At 36.0% G+C, this 14,818-nt stretch overlaps 3 protein-coding genes across 3 annotated transcripts; all 3 read left to right on the forward strand.

The window, feature by feature from the left end:
- Window positions 1-2,970: 2,970 nt before the first annotated feature.
- On the forward strand, window positions 2,971-3,713 carry LOC112789057 (dirigent protein 23). The gene has a single exon (XM_025830798.3). The coding sequence runs from the start codon at window positions 3,015-3,017 to the stop codon at window positions 3,576-3,578; it is 564 nt and encodes a 187-aa protein (XP_025686583.1). The 5' UTR covers window positions 2,971-3,014; the 3' UTR covers window positions 3,579-3,713.
- A 782-nt stretch (window positions 3,714-4,495) lies between these two features.
- Window positions 4,496-6,951, forward strand: LOC112789058 (pentatricopeptide repeat-containing protein At2g21090). The gene has a single exon (XM_029297358.2). The coding sequence runs from the start codon at window positions 4,828-4,830 to the stop codon at window positions 6,505-6,507; it is 1,680 nt and encodes a 559-aa protein (XP_029153191.1). The 5' UTR covers window positions 4,496-4,827; the 3' UTR covers window positions 6,508-6,951.
- A 913-nt stretch (window positions 6,952-7,864) lies between these two features.
- On the forward strand, window positions 7,865-9,473 carry LOC112789059 (uncharacterized). The gene has a single exon (XM_025830799.3). The coding sequence runs from the start codon at window positions 8,304-8,306 to the stop codon at window positions 9,258-9,260; it is 957 nt and encodes a 318-aa protein (XP_025686584.1). The 5' UTR covers window positions 7,865-8,303; the 3' UTR covers window positions 9,261-9,473.
- Window positions 9,474-14,818: the final 5,345 nt, after the last annotated feature.

Consider the following 14,818-nt stretch of genomic DNA (forward strand, 5'->3'; position numbering starts at 1 on the left):
CAAGTTCAACCATGCACGGAGTATACATATAAAAATATAACCAGTCCCCCCTTCTCTCAAAAACCCTATCATCACTAGAGCACGGGAGAAGTTCAACAGTGACCCCAGAACCACTCCTTACGAAGTTCAATCGTCTCAACTCAGAAAGGGAGTCAACACTAGTAAAAGAAGATGACCGGGTTCTAACGTCTTCATTAACCCAATGGTAAGGATCATCCTCCCTAACCTCAACAGCCTGTAGCTTCTCTTTCCATTTTTCCCCGCCATGAACTCACAGAGGCAGTAACGGTAAAAGACGAAGAGAGAGAACACTAACCTTTCGAAGACATAGCAAGGATAAAACGGTGAGAAGACAAAACGGTGAAGCGTAAGTTCCAAAAGATGTGATTATTGCAAGCCCACTATTTTAGTGGGCAAAACTAAAATCATACCCATTACAAACGTGGGAAACCGAAACGAAATTAATATGCAATAAAAACGACACGGTTTACTAAAATTAAAGACCAGCTACAAAAAACCCCTCAAGCAGGCCCACCATACATTTACCGCGCAAAAAAAAAAAAAACTAAGAATTCAAAATTCTCAAAAGCTCCGCTGCCGTTCCTAACACAACACCAGCCGAGCTTGGGGGCTATGACGTGTACCCCGATTTACTCGGCCAAAGAATCAGCATTGACTAACCGAGATATACTCGGCCAAGGAATCAGCACTGACTAACCGAGATATACTCGGCCGAAGAGTCAGCTCTAAATAACCGAACATCTACAAAACAAATCAACACTCCCCTGCTGAGTCATCCGCACACTAGTGATATCTTCTATCCGTTACCCACAAAACCGAACAAGAGTCAAAGATACCAACAACGGCACTTGGCAAACAAATCGGAATTCCAACACAACTCGCACCTATAAAGCCAGGCCTCATACGCCACAAAAGGACAGGTCACAAAAACTCGCTCTGATATTATTCTTATTATATCTTATTACTCACATACTTACTTGAGCGTCGGAGTGCTTTGTGCAGGTGCTCCCGCCGCGGTATTTCGAGCGGCCGAGGTCTGCTTCTTATTCAGCCTCTAGACGACGTATAGCTCCACCTGAAATCTCAAGTGATCCATCGGGGCTTTATACCTCGGTTCAAGCAGAACAGGACAGATACAATATAAAATTACATTGAATGTTGATTCTTAATAGTGACTCCTGTAAATACCGATCAAAATAGTGATGGAGGCATAGCAATTAGCATCTTCTTGGTGAGTTTGTGTATGTGCTGAATTTCTTTGTAGAATACCAGTATATTACTTATATACATGACTAGTTGAATTTAGATCTAAACAAATGCTAAATACTAAATAACATGTTTAATCAGTTTAATCAGGTTAAGGTAGTAGTAAAATTAACTCGGAAACAGATAATCATCCGGTGAATAGAAATTTTTTTTTGTTGGGGGGGGGGGGGGGGGGGCGAGTGGTCTCAATTTTATGTCCATCAAGAGCCAATTCAGTTGCATGTGATGATTAAGATTATGATCTCTTGAATTGAAGCAACCAATCAGAGCATTAGATTGCTACAATTCATTATATTCTTCTCTTTGTTCCAAAATCTTAGGCCCATTATTTGACAATTATGAATTTGTGGTTGTACTTGTTGGCAGGGCCATTAATAAGACAGTATCTGATATGCTGTCTATGTTCTTGATGTAATTCAAACAATGATCCAGAAACTACAACTACAACTTGGTCTAAGTATATACCTCGAGGTGGATTCAAACAATTTCTTAATCAAAATGGACTAAAATGTTTACCTCTTGTATTCAAGTAACTACTATTCAGGGAAGGATCAATGAATATGGCATGACAGAGAAGGCAGAGCTGGCCAATCTAGAAAGACTATTAAGAGAAGGCTTTGAGAAACTGGTGAGTGATTATAAAATTGATGCATTGGTAACACTTGGTTCAACTGTTGCAACTTTGCTTCTCAATGGACGATTCCCTGGAATAAATGTGTCTGCAGGGTATGATAGTAATGTGTTCCATTTGGCATAAACTTAGGTGGTTTTGAAGTCAGAAAATCTCCTCCAGTTTAAATGACCGACAAAGAACAACATTCTTCTCTTTCTGTGTTCTGGTTGAACAAAATTATGTTTAATGTATCTTAGCTTCTTAGCTAAAGTGAGTTTATCTCATAAATTAAGTTAAAATATGAAATTTAATTAATGCAGAAACAAAAAGATATTTATCTCAAGTATATTCATTATTTGTTTGAAAGATATGTGATTTTATTGAATCACTAAAACATTTTTAAAACTATACTACTTCTTAGTTCTTACTATCAATGCGAGGTTCAAATTTATTTTGCTTGATCAGCACCGCTTGCGGCACCGACTAGCTCTTACCTATTGAGTTAGGTAGTTTGGTGTGCTTGAATTTCGGTTGGATGATTCTTGTATTATTATAAGCTCCTTTTTTGAGTCATGATCGCTAATTAAGAAACCTTTTCTTACATCAATCTCTTTCTTAGATCACAAAATGCCTTAATATTATTCAGATGGATCATTATTATTAGCTACTAACTATACATGCCCACCCCCCCCCCCCCCGTTTTCATATAAAGTAGCTAAACAACCACATGCACCTCTATATAAAAGAAAAATTTGATGACAATATAAGTAACATACTTACCCCTTTCACATTATATAAACTAAAATAAAATAAACTGAATTAGCTGTTTTGTACTTTGTATGACATGAGATGGTTAAACGCTCCTTTGAATTTTGTTGGGGACAACAAAACAAAATGTCCATGCACATAACCACCAGCAACAACGTCTTCTAGAAAGAGAAAAAGAGTAATACCAAACCTTGACACCGAGGGTAAGTAAGAAAACAAGAAAATAAGAAAAGATTTTGGGTCCTACACATTTATTTATATATAAAGCAAGAACTAGAGCCATACCTATTATCATCGGCACATTATTATTATATAGTAAAGAAACATAAGAGAATTAGCGTTAAAGATGTCAAAGCAAATTGTGTTGATGATATTGATGGTTACAATAAGTGTAATGCGAGGGATTCAATGCATGCAATTGAAGGCAGGGAATTGGGGTGTGAGTGTTAAGTCCGAGAAGGAGACAGTGACAAACCTTCAATTCTATTTCCACGATACACTCAGCGGACAAAATCCAAGTGCCATTCAGGTGGCTCAACCACTTGACAAGAACAAGTCCACACTCACCATGTTTGGTTCCATCATGATGGCTGATGATCCCTTGACCGAAACGTCCGACCCAAAGTCTAAGCTCGTGGGCCGGGCGCAGGGTCTATATGGATCGTCTTGCCAACAAGAATTAGGCCTATTGATGGCCTTGAGTTTCTCATTCACGGATGGGTCTTACAATGGGAGCTCGTTCGCGCTCATGGGGAAGAACTCCGCCATGAGCCCGGTTCGCGAGATGCCCATTGTAGGGGGCACCGGACTCTTCCGAATGGCGCGTGGGTTTGCACTCGCCCATACTGTCTGGTTGAATCCCACCACTGGCGATGCCATTGTTGGCTACAACGTCACCCTCGTCCATTAATATGAAAATTGAAAAATATGGTATTGTAAGATGTTAGATTCGGTTGTGCACTTTTTGTTTAGCATCACCATTTGATGATATCTTATATCGCTTCAGTTTGATTCATCAATAAAACTTTTATTTACTGTTGCTCTATGTATTTTTTTAACAACTCTCTTTTAATTAAAATTAATTTAGATGCACAACATAAAATGGATGACATTATCTACAAGGTACGTAACAAGCAATGGCCATGGGCATTATTCGGATTGAAGCATACAATCCTCCAAAGGCAGAGCGCATTTTCCTGGAATTTAACATGTCTAAACGCCCCAAGATATGTAGACATTGGGGTTTTCACGATACTGAGTTATTTGGATTTAGATCCTCAAAATTTTGAATTTTTATTTTAGAGGGTAAATTGTAATTTTCTATTATTGAATATTTTTTTTTCATATTTATTCTTGGCTTCACCTATAAAATAAATGGTGAGAGATCACACTTTATTCTTTAAAGTGAAATTTAAACTTTAAAGGATCCAAATCCGAGTTATTTACCCGTTCCTCTTGTTTGTATGCATATATATGACACTAGGTACAACTAACTTTTAATTTTTAACGTGTCTAAGGTTCAACTATGTATATTACTTTAGGAATCAAAATTAATTTTTACTCTTTCAAATAATAAAGATGAAAAGAATTTTAAAGTAAAATATAAATATAAGGACTACATTTAAGGTGTGCTACTAGCCAATAAATTATTATTGTATATATAAAGTGAAATTTAAACTTTTGACATTACAAGTAAGGTCTTAACTAATTTGATGATTATGATTTAATTTATCTAAACACTATCACATTAAAATTGAACTCATAAAAAATATTTATAATAACTAGTACATATATAAATATATGTAAATCTGGATTAATTTTTAAAATTTCCGATTTTTGGTCAGATGATTTAATGTTTTTGGTCTGAGTTAAAATTTTTGTTCTTGAATAGTACTTGTTTTTTCGGCAAGATGAAGCCCATGATGTTGACGCGTACTACGTAGGATGTTGTTTGCGCCAGGAAGATGCCGACTTTTGACCCACTTTGCTTTCGGGTTCCGTATGTGGTTCACCCACCACCATTTTCATTATTATCCGCCGCCACCACCTTCATTCTCCTAGATCCCCCGTCCATGGTGGCCGGAGCTTCTCCACCACCGCACGTACACATAGATGACGACGAACCGTAACAGCAACTCACATGTTCTTCTTCCTCTGCAATGCCATCGCCTCTCTCCTTCTCACCCCTCAACAAGCTCAAGCGCTTCAAATCCCTCAAGCTCTGCATTTCAAAGTCCCTCCTCAACGCCCCTTCCCTCTACGACGCCGTTTCATCTCTCGATCACTTCCACCCTAAGGGCATTCGCTTACCTTCTCGTGTTCTCGCCATCCTCTTGCGCCATTGCTCCGCCTCCAAATCCTACCGTGAGGGAAAATTGGTCCATTTGCATCTCAAGCTCACCGGTTTCAAACGCCCCACTACGTATTTGGCCAACCATTTGATCTGTATGTACTTTAGTTGCGGCGATTTTGTTAGTGCCCGCAAGGTGTTCGACAAAATGGAGGCTAGAAATTTGTACTCTTGGAACAATATGATTTCTGGGTATGTGAAATTGGGCATGATGAAGCAGGCTCGGGGTGTGTTTGATAGAATGCCTGAGAGGGATTTCGTGTCGTGGAATACGATGATTGTTGGGTATGCGCGTAATGGGGTGTTTGGTGAGGCTCTGAGGTTTTATGGGGAGTTGAGGAGATTGTGTATTGGGTATAATGGGTTTAGTTTTGCAAGTGTGTTGATTGTTTGTGTGAAGATGAAGGACTTTGAGCTTTCTAGGCAGGTTCATGCGCAGGTTTTGGTTGTTGGATTTTTGACCAATGTAGTTGTATCCAGCTCGATTGTTGACGCTTATGCAAAGTGTGGGAAGATGAAGGAGGCGAGGAGATTGTTTGACGAGATGCCCGTGAGGGATATCCCTGCTTGGACAACACTAGTTTCGGGTTATGCAGCATGTGGGAACATGGAATCAGCTGCTGAAGTTTTTTGTGAGATGCCACAGAAGAATTCTTATTCATGGACATCGCTGATCGGAGGTTATGCTAGAAACGGTATGGGTCATGAAGCTCTTCGAGTGTTTAGAAAGATGATGCAGCATCGAGCTAGACCTGATAAGTATACATTTCATAGTTGCTTCTTGGCTTGTGCTATAATTGCTTCATTGAAACATGGTAAACAATTACATTCATATTTGGTGCAAAATAACATCAGACCTAATACTGTTGTTGTTAGTGCTATTATTGACATGTATTCAAAATGTGGAACTTTAGAAACTGCCAAGAAAGTGTTTAATATAAATGGAAATAAGCAAGATGTAGCATTGTGGAACTCAATGATATCGGCGCTGGCTTACTGTGGCTATGGTATAGAAGCAATTATGATGCTAAACGATATGCTAAGATCAGGAGTGAAGCCAGACAAGGCCACTTTTGTTTCAATTCTTAATGCTTGCAGTCACTCAGGTCTTGTGCAGGAAGGGCTTCAGTTTTTCATGTCCATGACTAGTGAGCATGGTGTTGTCCCAGACCAAGAACACTATGCATGCTTAGTTAATCTTTTGCATCGCGCTGGATGCTTTAATGAATCAGGGAATGATCTACAAGTGATGGATCACAAGCCAGGTGAGCATGTTGAGAATAGTTCGCATGATCTATCGAGAAAGCTTGAAAGTACAAAACTTGAAAGAGAAGTACATAAATTCCCTATTAGATTGCAGCTTCAATCCACTGCTGCTTACTTGTTACTTTCAAGTGTGTATGTTGCACTCGTTAAAAGGGGGTCTCTTGAGAAAATGAGACAGATTATGCATGAGCAATGTTTTAGGCTCAATCAAGCCGTCACTTGAGTTCAAATTCAAAACAAGGTTCACGCTTTCGCTGTATCAGACGGGTGACACCCTCTGAGGGAAACTATATAACCGCCTTTGGGACACTTCAGTACTCAGATGGAAGAAAATGTCCCTTTACAGCATTACCTAACTTGGAAATGTGATAGTTGGAGACATCTTTTTTCAATAGATCATTTTTTGTAGAGCGCAGGATTATAGTTTCCACAACTTGTTTATTAGTATTTTTTCTTTTTTTTAATCTTTTTTATTAATTCTGGATTTCGCAGAGTTGAACTATACCGCATTGGTATACTTATGAGATGTTTTCCTCCAAAAAGATTGAGGAGGAATGAGAAAGGGACTGGTAGGAAGAACCGAAGAATATAGTCATTAATGAAATATTTTCTTGTATCTTTAATGTGTATTCTTCTCAAATGGAATAAAACAAGAAAATTATAAACATCAGAGGTTAAACCTTATGAGCTTTTGCTTCTAATTTTTTTATATGAAGTTTGAGGTTGTAGTTTACAATCTAACGCAATTATAGAAGAGTTTCTCTATATTATTATTTATTGCCATCTAGATGTCTAATTGAACTAGATTTAATTTATATTGATTTAATGATAGACAAATAATAATAATAATAATAATAATAATAATAATAATAATAATAATAAAAAGGGTGGTATCTATACTGTGACCCAAAAACATAAAGTCAGACTCAATAAAAATAAAGATCCACCCAAAAAAGGTGGTCACTTTTAACTACTTCAAAAGTTGGTTATCTGGCAGCTGAGGCTTGGCACAAATGGAGGATTTGTACGCCTCTCATCAAGCTGCATCCGAGATTCAAATCCCAACTGAGACTGGATGTTGTTTAAGAACCTATAGTACCCATGTAGTGTGTGTGAGTGTGTTGTGTGGGTGTGTGAAACATGAGGCTAATGTCTAGGATTAGGGGCTATCCAATCCACTTGAGCAAAAAAAAAAGTTAGTTATCTATTTTACTATAAATATACTAACACCCTCAGGTATATTCAAGTCTCAATCTACTAAAAATCTGCTCAAAGTTTTTGCTAATTTTAAGTTATCAGAATCTCTTACAGGTACCACCTCCAACTCCTCATGCACGCAAAAAGTCAGATGCTACCTGGAGTCTGGACCTCACGTTCAAGTCCAAATCACCATCTCAGGTAATTCCCGGAACAGGTGGAATATTTGGTTTTCAAGTATAGGAAAATTTAGCAAATCCTTTTCGTCAAACGTTTGTGTTTGTTGTTGGCTTTACACGTAATCATTTAAAATAGGGATTAAGTTCATAACCAACAAGAAACGAAAACAAATACTAAGTCAGAAGAGGTTGTAGAGCCATACAAGTGGACCAATCAAAAGCAAAAACCAACATCATAACTCCTTACCAATAATTAGGGCGAAAGTTCCCATGAAGCAAAGCCAAAACACACTTGATAAACAAATTGAGTGAAGAAAGCACAACAACAATCATTTCATAATTTACACAAACCCTTTTGTCCAGTTCAGCAAGATAGTTAAGAACTCATTTGATTATAAAACAAAACAGTCCATTTTTGACGTGTGACCATGTTTTTATATATTAGCTCCCAACAACATAACACACTCTTTCAACAACTGCTAACTCCAGCTGCACAAAAAGAAAACAACAAAATTCAGGATCACAGAAGAAGTGGAAGAACTTCAACGCCATCTTGTTCTTCCTCTTCTTCATCAACATCAACACCATTATCAGCATCATCATCATCAACCATTTGTGCGTGTCCTTCCTCAAACAGATTAAGATGGGTGATGTGGTTTCCAAACAGATTGAGAGGCGCAGAGCAATTCAAACACAAAAGAAAACTCTTAATGATCTCATGAGAGTCGAAGGTGAAGACTATCCAGGTTCTGATTACTTCCTCATAAACAGGAAAACATGGATGCATGATCTCAACCCAGAAAAGCTTCAAATCAAGAAGATAGTTTGGCCTGGAACCCATGATTCTGCAACCGACAAGATTGGAATCCCATTCATCACTCGCCCTTTTGCTCAATGCCAATCTGACTCCATATACGAACAACTTTTGATGGGGACACGCGTTTTAGACATAAGAGTGCAGAAGGATAGAAAGGTATGCCATGGAATTCTAACAACTTACAGTGTAGATATTGTCCTTAATGATATCAACAAGTTCTTGTCTGAAACCGAGTCAGAGATCATAATCCTTGAAGTTAGAACAGAATATGGACATGAAGATCCTCCAGAGTTTGACAAGTATCTAGAGGAAAAACTAGGGGATTACCTTATACCAAATGATGAAAAAGTTTTTGATAAAACCATTGGAGAAGTGCTACCAAAGAGGGTTATTTGTGTTTGGAAGCCAAGAAAATTGCCAAAGCCTGAAGCTGGTAGCATGCTGTGGAGTGAAGGGTATTTGAAGGATAATTGGATCAACACTGATTTGCCAGAAACAAAGTTTGAAAGCAACTTGGATTATTTGAGCAAACAAGAACCTGTGAATACTAGAAAGTACTTTTATAGGGTGGAGAACACGGTTACTCCGGTGCCGGATAACCCCATCGTGTGTGTGAAACCAGTGACTGAAAGGATTCATGCTTTTGCAAGGCTATTCATCTCTCAATGTTTCACCAAACAGATTGGTGATAGGTTGCAGATTTTCTCTACAGATTTTATAGATGAGGACTTTGTTGGTGCTTGTGTTGGACTCACATATGCAAGGGTTAAGGGTATTGCATGAAACAAGTTCTGTTATGTTTTTCTTCATGTGTTGATGATTGATGATGTGTGTTATCCTTCTAGCTTTTTTTAATTGTACAGATTTATTTGTATTTCATTTTAAGTTATGATGTAAGGTGAAAAATGGATGTGTAATTTAATTCCCATGAAGAAAACCAGAAATATCAGAGGAATGAATATAATTTAATTTTAAGTCCCATCATTTATTGCAAAACTGATCTGTTGTTTAATATGTTTAGTTAGTTTTAGTTGATTGATCATAGAACAATGGAATTGGCGTGTGCTTTTCAATGGGATAAATTCAGAGTGCAACCTGCAAGAGTTTCAGGTTATTAAATTTGGATGAGCCTTAAGCAATTAAAAATTTTAAGAGATGAATCTTGAAGATACGTTCACGTTGTAACAAAAATATGTACCTATACTTGAAGGGAAATAAAACTTGTTTTGACGAAATAGCATATATGATTGGATGACAAGAAAAAATAAAAGAATTTAATCACTTTAAAATTAGAAATAGCATAAAAGAAAGACCATATTGATTTCCAATCAAGGAAGCTTCATGCCAACATGATTTTATCACCAATTTCTCCAAATTGGAAGACATTGAAGGGTCAAAACGTACTCAAACGTCTTCCACAGAGAGAATTATCTCGGGTCCAATATTGAAAACAAAAATCTGGAATTGTGGGCCTAAAAGCATTAAATAGAGACTTTAACTATTCATACACTTTTTTTATTATTAATAAGAAAATTAAACAACACTCTACACACTCAGGGAGCATTATGCAGAACAAAATGCTGGAATGCTGCTAGAAATAATTCAATCCACTCAAACTTTATAAGAACATGTTAGGAGCTGAAATGATGAGGAATCAGAATAGAAAACCAACACTGATCTTTATCTAAACAGAATAAACTGATTAAAGCTTCCTCCAATGTTTAGACCACTTGTTATTCTGCTGCAATCAGAAAAGGTGCACTATTAAGTAAAGTGTTGCACTATTATGCATGTAGTAATTTATTGGCCAACAGTAGACTCTTAAAAGGAGTCTAGATCTGTTTAATCCTTGGCCTGTATTTTGTGTGATTTGTTTTGTTTATTGTGCAGAAAATAAACTAATCAAACTTGGTCCAAGAAATATGAAAAACAAGTCCATATTGCATCTGACCCAGTATTAATTCAAACAAAGCACTTATATCATATGATTAATGGCAATGAAAGCAAGCAATCTGAACAAAGAAAAAAAAAAGCAATTTGCCCAAGATCATCACAAGCCCAATTGGTGGTCAACACCCAAATCCATTCAATCCACTTAGTTACTAACTAGGTAATTCAATTTCATTTGAAATACACCATACCTCACCCGCCGAACCAAACTCTCTCTTCTCTCTTTTTTTCTTTCACATCGCACCACGTGAAATCTGAAGCAAAAGAAAGACAAAAGAAGCTTTGAAACTAGGGCGCAATTGAAGAACAAAAATAAATTTTTTAATCCAAACAAAGAAAAGAAGGTCAAAGGGACTATAACAAGAGGGAAGATCACATCAGAAAAGTAAATCACAAAAGGAAGTTTCTACATTTGTGCTTCATTAAAGATTGTTGAAGAAATCCTTTGTGTTACAAGCACTAATATGGAAAAATGCAGAAAATAAACATAATGGTGCTCTGCTATGAATCAATGCTCAAAAACCAAACTTGGGGCCAAAGTAAGAAAAAAGGTCCAGATTCAAGAGGCAAAATGAAAAAGGTTGAAAAAGAAGATTGAAGGTATGATTGCATGTCTGATTCGGTCACTGCTCCTACCTTTTCTCTCCTCTGTAAACGCCGCTGCTACATTTGATTTTGGAGAAGAAGTCAAACAAGGTGCTGAAGCAAGTTTCAAACCTAGGAAGCTTCATTCCTCTATTAAAGGGATGAAAAGCAAGGAGTGAGAGCACAATATTTGGATTCTCATAGCTCATTGAGCTGTTTATTCTTATCCTTCATGGTTTTCATTGAGTATTTCTTTTTCTCAGTTTAGTTTTTCTTTGCTTCAATGGCAAAAGGCAAAATGATGAGGTTTATAAGTAAAAGTCATTGAGTGAAAAAAGGTAGAGAGATAGACTTGGAGAAAAAGTCAGTTATTTCAGAAATTCTTTATAAGTATTTATGTTTTGTTGTCATGATCCTGAAGGAATTCCCTTACAAGTTGGGTTAACACTTTGCTGTTGAAAAGTTAGGGTGAGTTCCTAGTCAAGTCTGGTTTGGGTTAGAAACTGGACTTGTCCTAAATAGGATTGGTTAGAATTCTAGAGAGAATTGGTGATTGTAATTTGTTGAAAGATAGTGAAATTCTGTCACTATTGTGATGAAGACTGGATGTAGGCTACATTGCAATGAGTAGCTAAACCAGGATACATCTGTGTGTTATTATCATTTCTCTTCTCTGTTTTTGATTTTACATTAAAGAAGACAAAATAGAAGTATTTTTCGATTCTACTATCCTGCCATTCTTCTTTATTACTCTCCTTGCAAGATACTCAGTTTTGCCTCCTACCACATCAAGAGACAAAACTACAATCTCTCTAGTTTTTAGCTCATTGTATCTCATCTAAATTCAAGGTTGAAAGCAAAATTAAAAGGAGGCCAAGATTCAACCCCCTTCTCTTAGTCACTGATAACCATCAATTGATATTAGGACTTAGTCTCAAAGAGATCAAATTTCACAACTTGGAGAAAAGATCCTGATGGAGAACAACGTTGATTCCAACACAGTGGCCTACACACTAACAGAAGAACAATCCAACAACAGACTTCCATTTTTCAATGGAAAAAACTACAACTATTGAAAATAATGAATGAAGATCTTTGTTCAATGTGTGAATTACAATCTCTGGAAGATAATCATAAATGATCCTCAAATTCCCACTAAAACTGGCGTTGATGGTGTTGTTACTCCCAAAAGCGAAGCAGAATAGAATGGAGATGACAAAAAAAGGCAGAACTCAATGCCAAGGCAGTCAACATACTAAACTATGCAATCAGTTTCGAGGAATATTGAAAAGTTTCAAGATGCAAAACAACAAAAGAAATTTAAGATAAGCTCCAAGTCACACATGAGGGCACCACACAAGTAAAGAAAACAAGGATTGACATGCTGCGTAAAGAGTATGAGATGTTTTCTATGAAGGAAGGAAAATCAATTGAAGACATGCTTGAGAGATTTTCTATCATCATTAATAGTTTGGATGCTATGGGCATTATTCATTTCGAAGAAATGCTGGTGAGGAAGGTCTTAAGAAGCTTAGCAAAAGAGTGGGAAACAAAGGCTATTGTTATCTTTAAAGTACTAACCTAAGTCAAATGACCTATGATGAGTTGAAAGGAAAGTTACTAGCATATAAAATCACTCACATAAAAAAGATAGAAAAAAGAAAAGAATGACTCTTAAATCTTGTATTGGATCATTGGAGGATGAATCCAGTAACTGTTTATCAGATGATGAACTTGTATTTTTTGTTAGGAAATTTAGAAAAATGATAAGATTCAAAGAAAGAAACAGAGGAGACAGCTCAAAAAAAAATCAAAAAGGACTTAAATAAGGTCATTCGCCACAATTGCAGAGAAGATGGACACTACAAATATGAATGTCCGAAACTGAAGAAAGAAGATAAGTCTCGAAAGGACAAGAAGAAGGAATTTATGGCTTCTTGAAAAGATCTGGAAAATAACACTAATGAGGATGATGAATCTGTCCATAACTCTCAAGCATGCTTGATGGCAGACCAGAACCACCAAAATGAAATAATTTTTTTTTAACATTCTAGTGAAAAACTCCATCTTATGATTGATGATCTCACCGAGAAAATAAGAAATTTTCTAAATCAATGTCATGAATTTAAATCTAAAAAAATGATATCCTGAAGGCTGAAAATACTTTTTTCAAAGATACATTAAGAGAAGATGAAATTACTGTTGATCTTGTTGAAGAAAACAAGAGCTTAAATTTCAAATAAAAAATTTTGATGGAAAATATTCTGCGATTGCTTATTGGAATTATATTAAAGAGAATGAAAGGTTGTATAAAGATATTAAGAATAAAAAACAAGATTTAACTAAATTTACTCAAAGTTCTACAAATTTAAATAAATTGTTAGCTAGTCAAATACTTCTTTTTAAAAAGGTCGGGTTGGAGTATTATAACAAATCTGAATCTATTTTCAAAAATTCACACTTTGAAAATGAAGTTTCAACTTCTAAAGACAAAAGATTTCAGCTCATTGTATTTCAATTAAATTCAAAATTGAAAGTAAAATTAAAAGAGGCTAAGATTCAATCCATTTTCTCTCAGCCCCTGATAACTATCGAAGTACAGTTTGATATTTGATATTCAACCAACTTGTTCTATCCTATTGCTTACTGATAAGACCCGAGGCCTACCACAATTCTGGTCATTCAGAAATCAGATTTCTTACATTGTCCACCAAAGTTAATGAAATATGTGATTCAGTAAAACATAAATAAATAAGTTTGCATATTTGCTATTTTGCCTTGAAACAATGGTTGAGTTCTCTCTATCTGACTTTAAGGTCACGGATTTATGACCAATGCGTATATGGCTGACAAGAACAGAAAATAGAGGGAGGGAACCAAACGAAGTAACATGAGACAACAGCTTAGAAAGAGTTGATAACTTGAGGAATTTATGGGGAAAAAATACAGTAAAATGATGAACAATAGAAATAGTTTTTGTTGTGCCAATAATAAAAATACATTAGATGTTGTGGAAGACCACTGCTTTTAAGATCTGTCAGACAAAAACATACTTAAAGAAAAAGGTCAAATTGTCATTAGTGGCAGCATTAGAAGAGGACATAATTGTGTTTTGTTTGGTATATCAATCATAATTGTGTTTGATGTTGATTCATTATCTTGCTAAGTGCATGTGCTGGCACTATTCTCTTCTCCTTCAATTACATTTGATTATTGCTATTGCATTATTAAATCTTTAGCCCAATATCATATATAAGTGTTGAGCCATAATTACAAATATGGAAATGTCTTACATCAAGTCTAACAAAAATTAAAAAATGCAATAAAAAACATTTTCAGCATTTGGAGAGAAATTTTTTTCGGCACTTAATTTTTTTATGAATGGTAATTCCATATTTAAAAAACAAAACTCTTAACCATGGTCTATAAACATAATCTTATTGGGCAGAAAAAGAATTTCGATATGATCATATGAATGTTGAAGAAATTTCAGATAAAGACTAACATGTGACAAGTAAAGACGATTTTACATTTGTTAAGCTAAATCATACCCCCAAAATTTCAGGGGAAAAGGGTGCTGAAAACTTCAAATTAAGCCAAAAAAAATATAAGAAAAAGTAACCTCTATTTCTCAATAGGATTTTGGGGACAAGAAAAATAGGTCCACCTGAAATGATGCAAAAGCGCAAACCCTATCCATTTGAAGACAGTATGCTGACTCAGCACTAAACAGAATCAATAAACAAAACAAAACATACACTGACATGGATGCAACCTCATCCACACTCAGCCATTCACAACTCACA

This window comes from Arachis hypogaea, chromosome 3, assembly GCF_003086295.3.
Source record: "Arachis hypogaea cultivar Tifrunner chromosome 3, arahy.Tifrunner.gnm2.J5K5, whole genome shotgun sequence".
NCBI lineage: Eukaryota > Viridiplantae > Streptophyta > Magnoliopsida > Fabales > Fabaceae > Arachis > Arachis hypogaea.

What these genes read in the sequence shown, in the direction of transcription:
- LOC112789057 (XM_025830798.3), top strand. Translation starts at nt 3,015, where the DNA reads ATGTCAAAGCAAATTGTGTTGATGATATTGATGGTTACAATAAGTGTA.
- LOC112789058 (XM_029297358.2), top strand. Translation starts at nt 4,828, where the DNA reads ATGCCATCGCCTCTCTCCTTCTCACCCCTCAACAAGCTCAAGCGCTTC.
- LOC112789059 (XM_025830799.3), top strand. Translation starts at nt 8,304, where the DNA reads ATGGGTGATGTGGTTTCCAAACAGATTGAGAGGCGCAGAGCAATTCAA.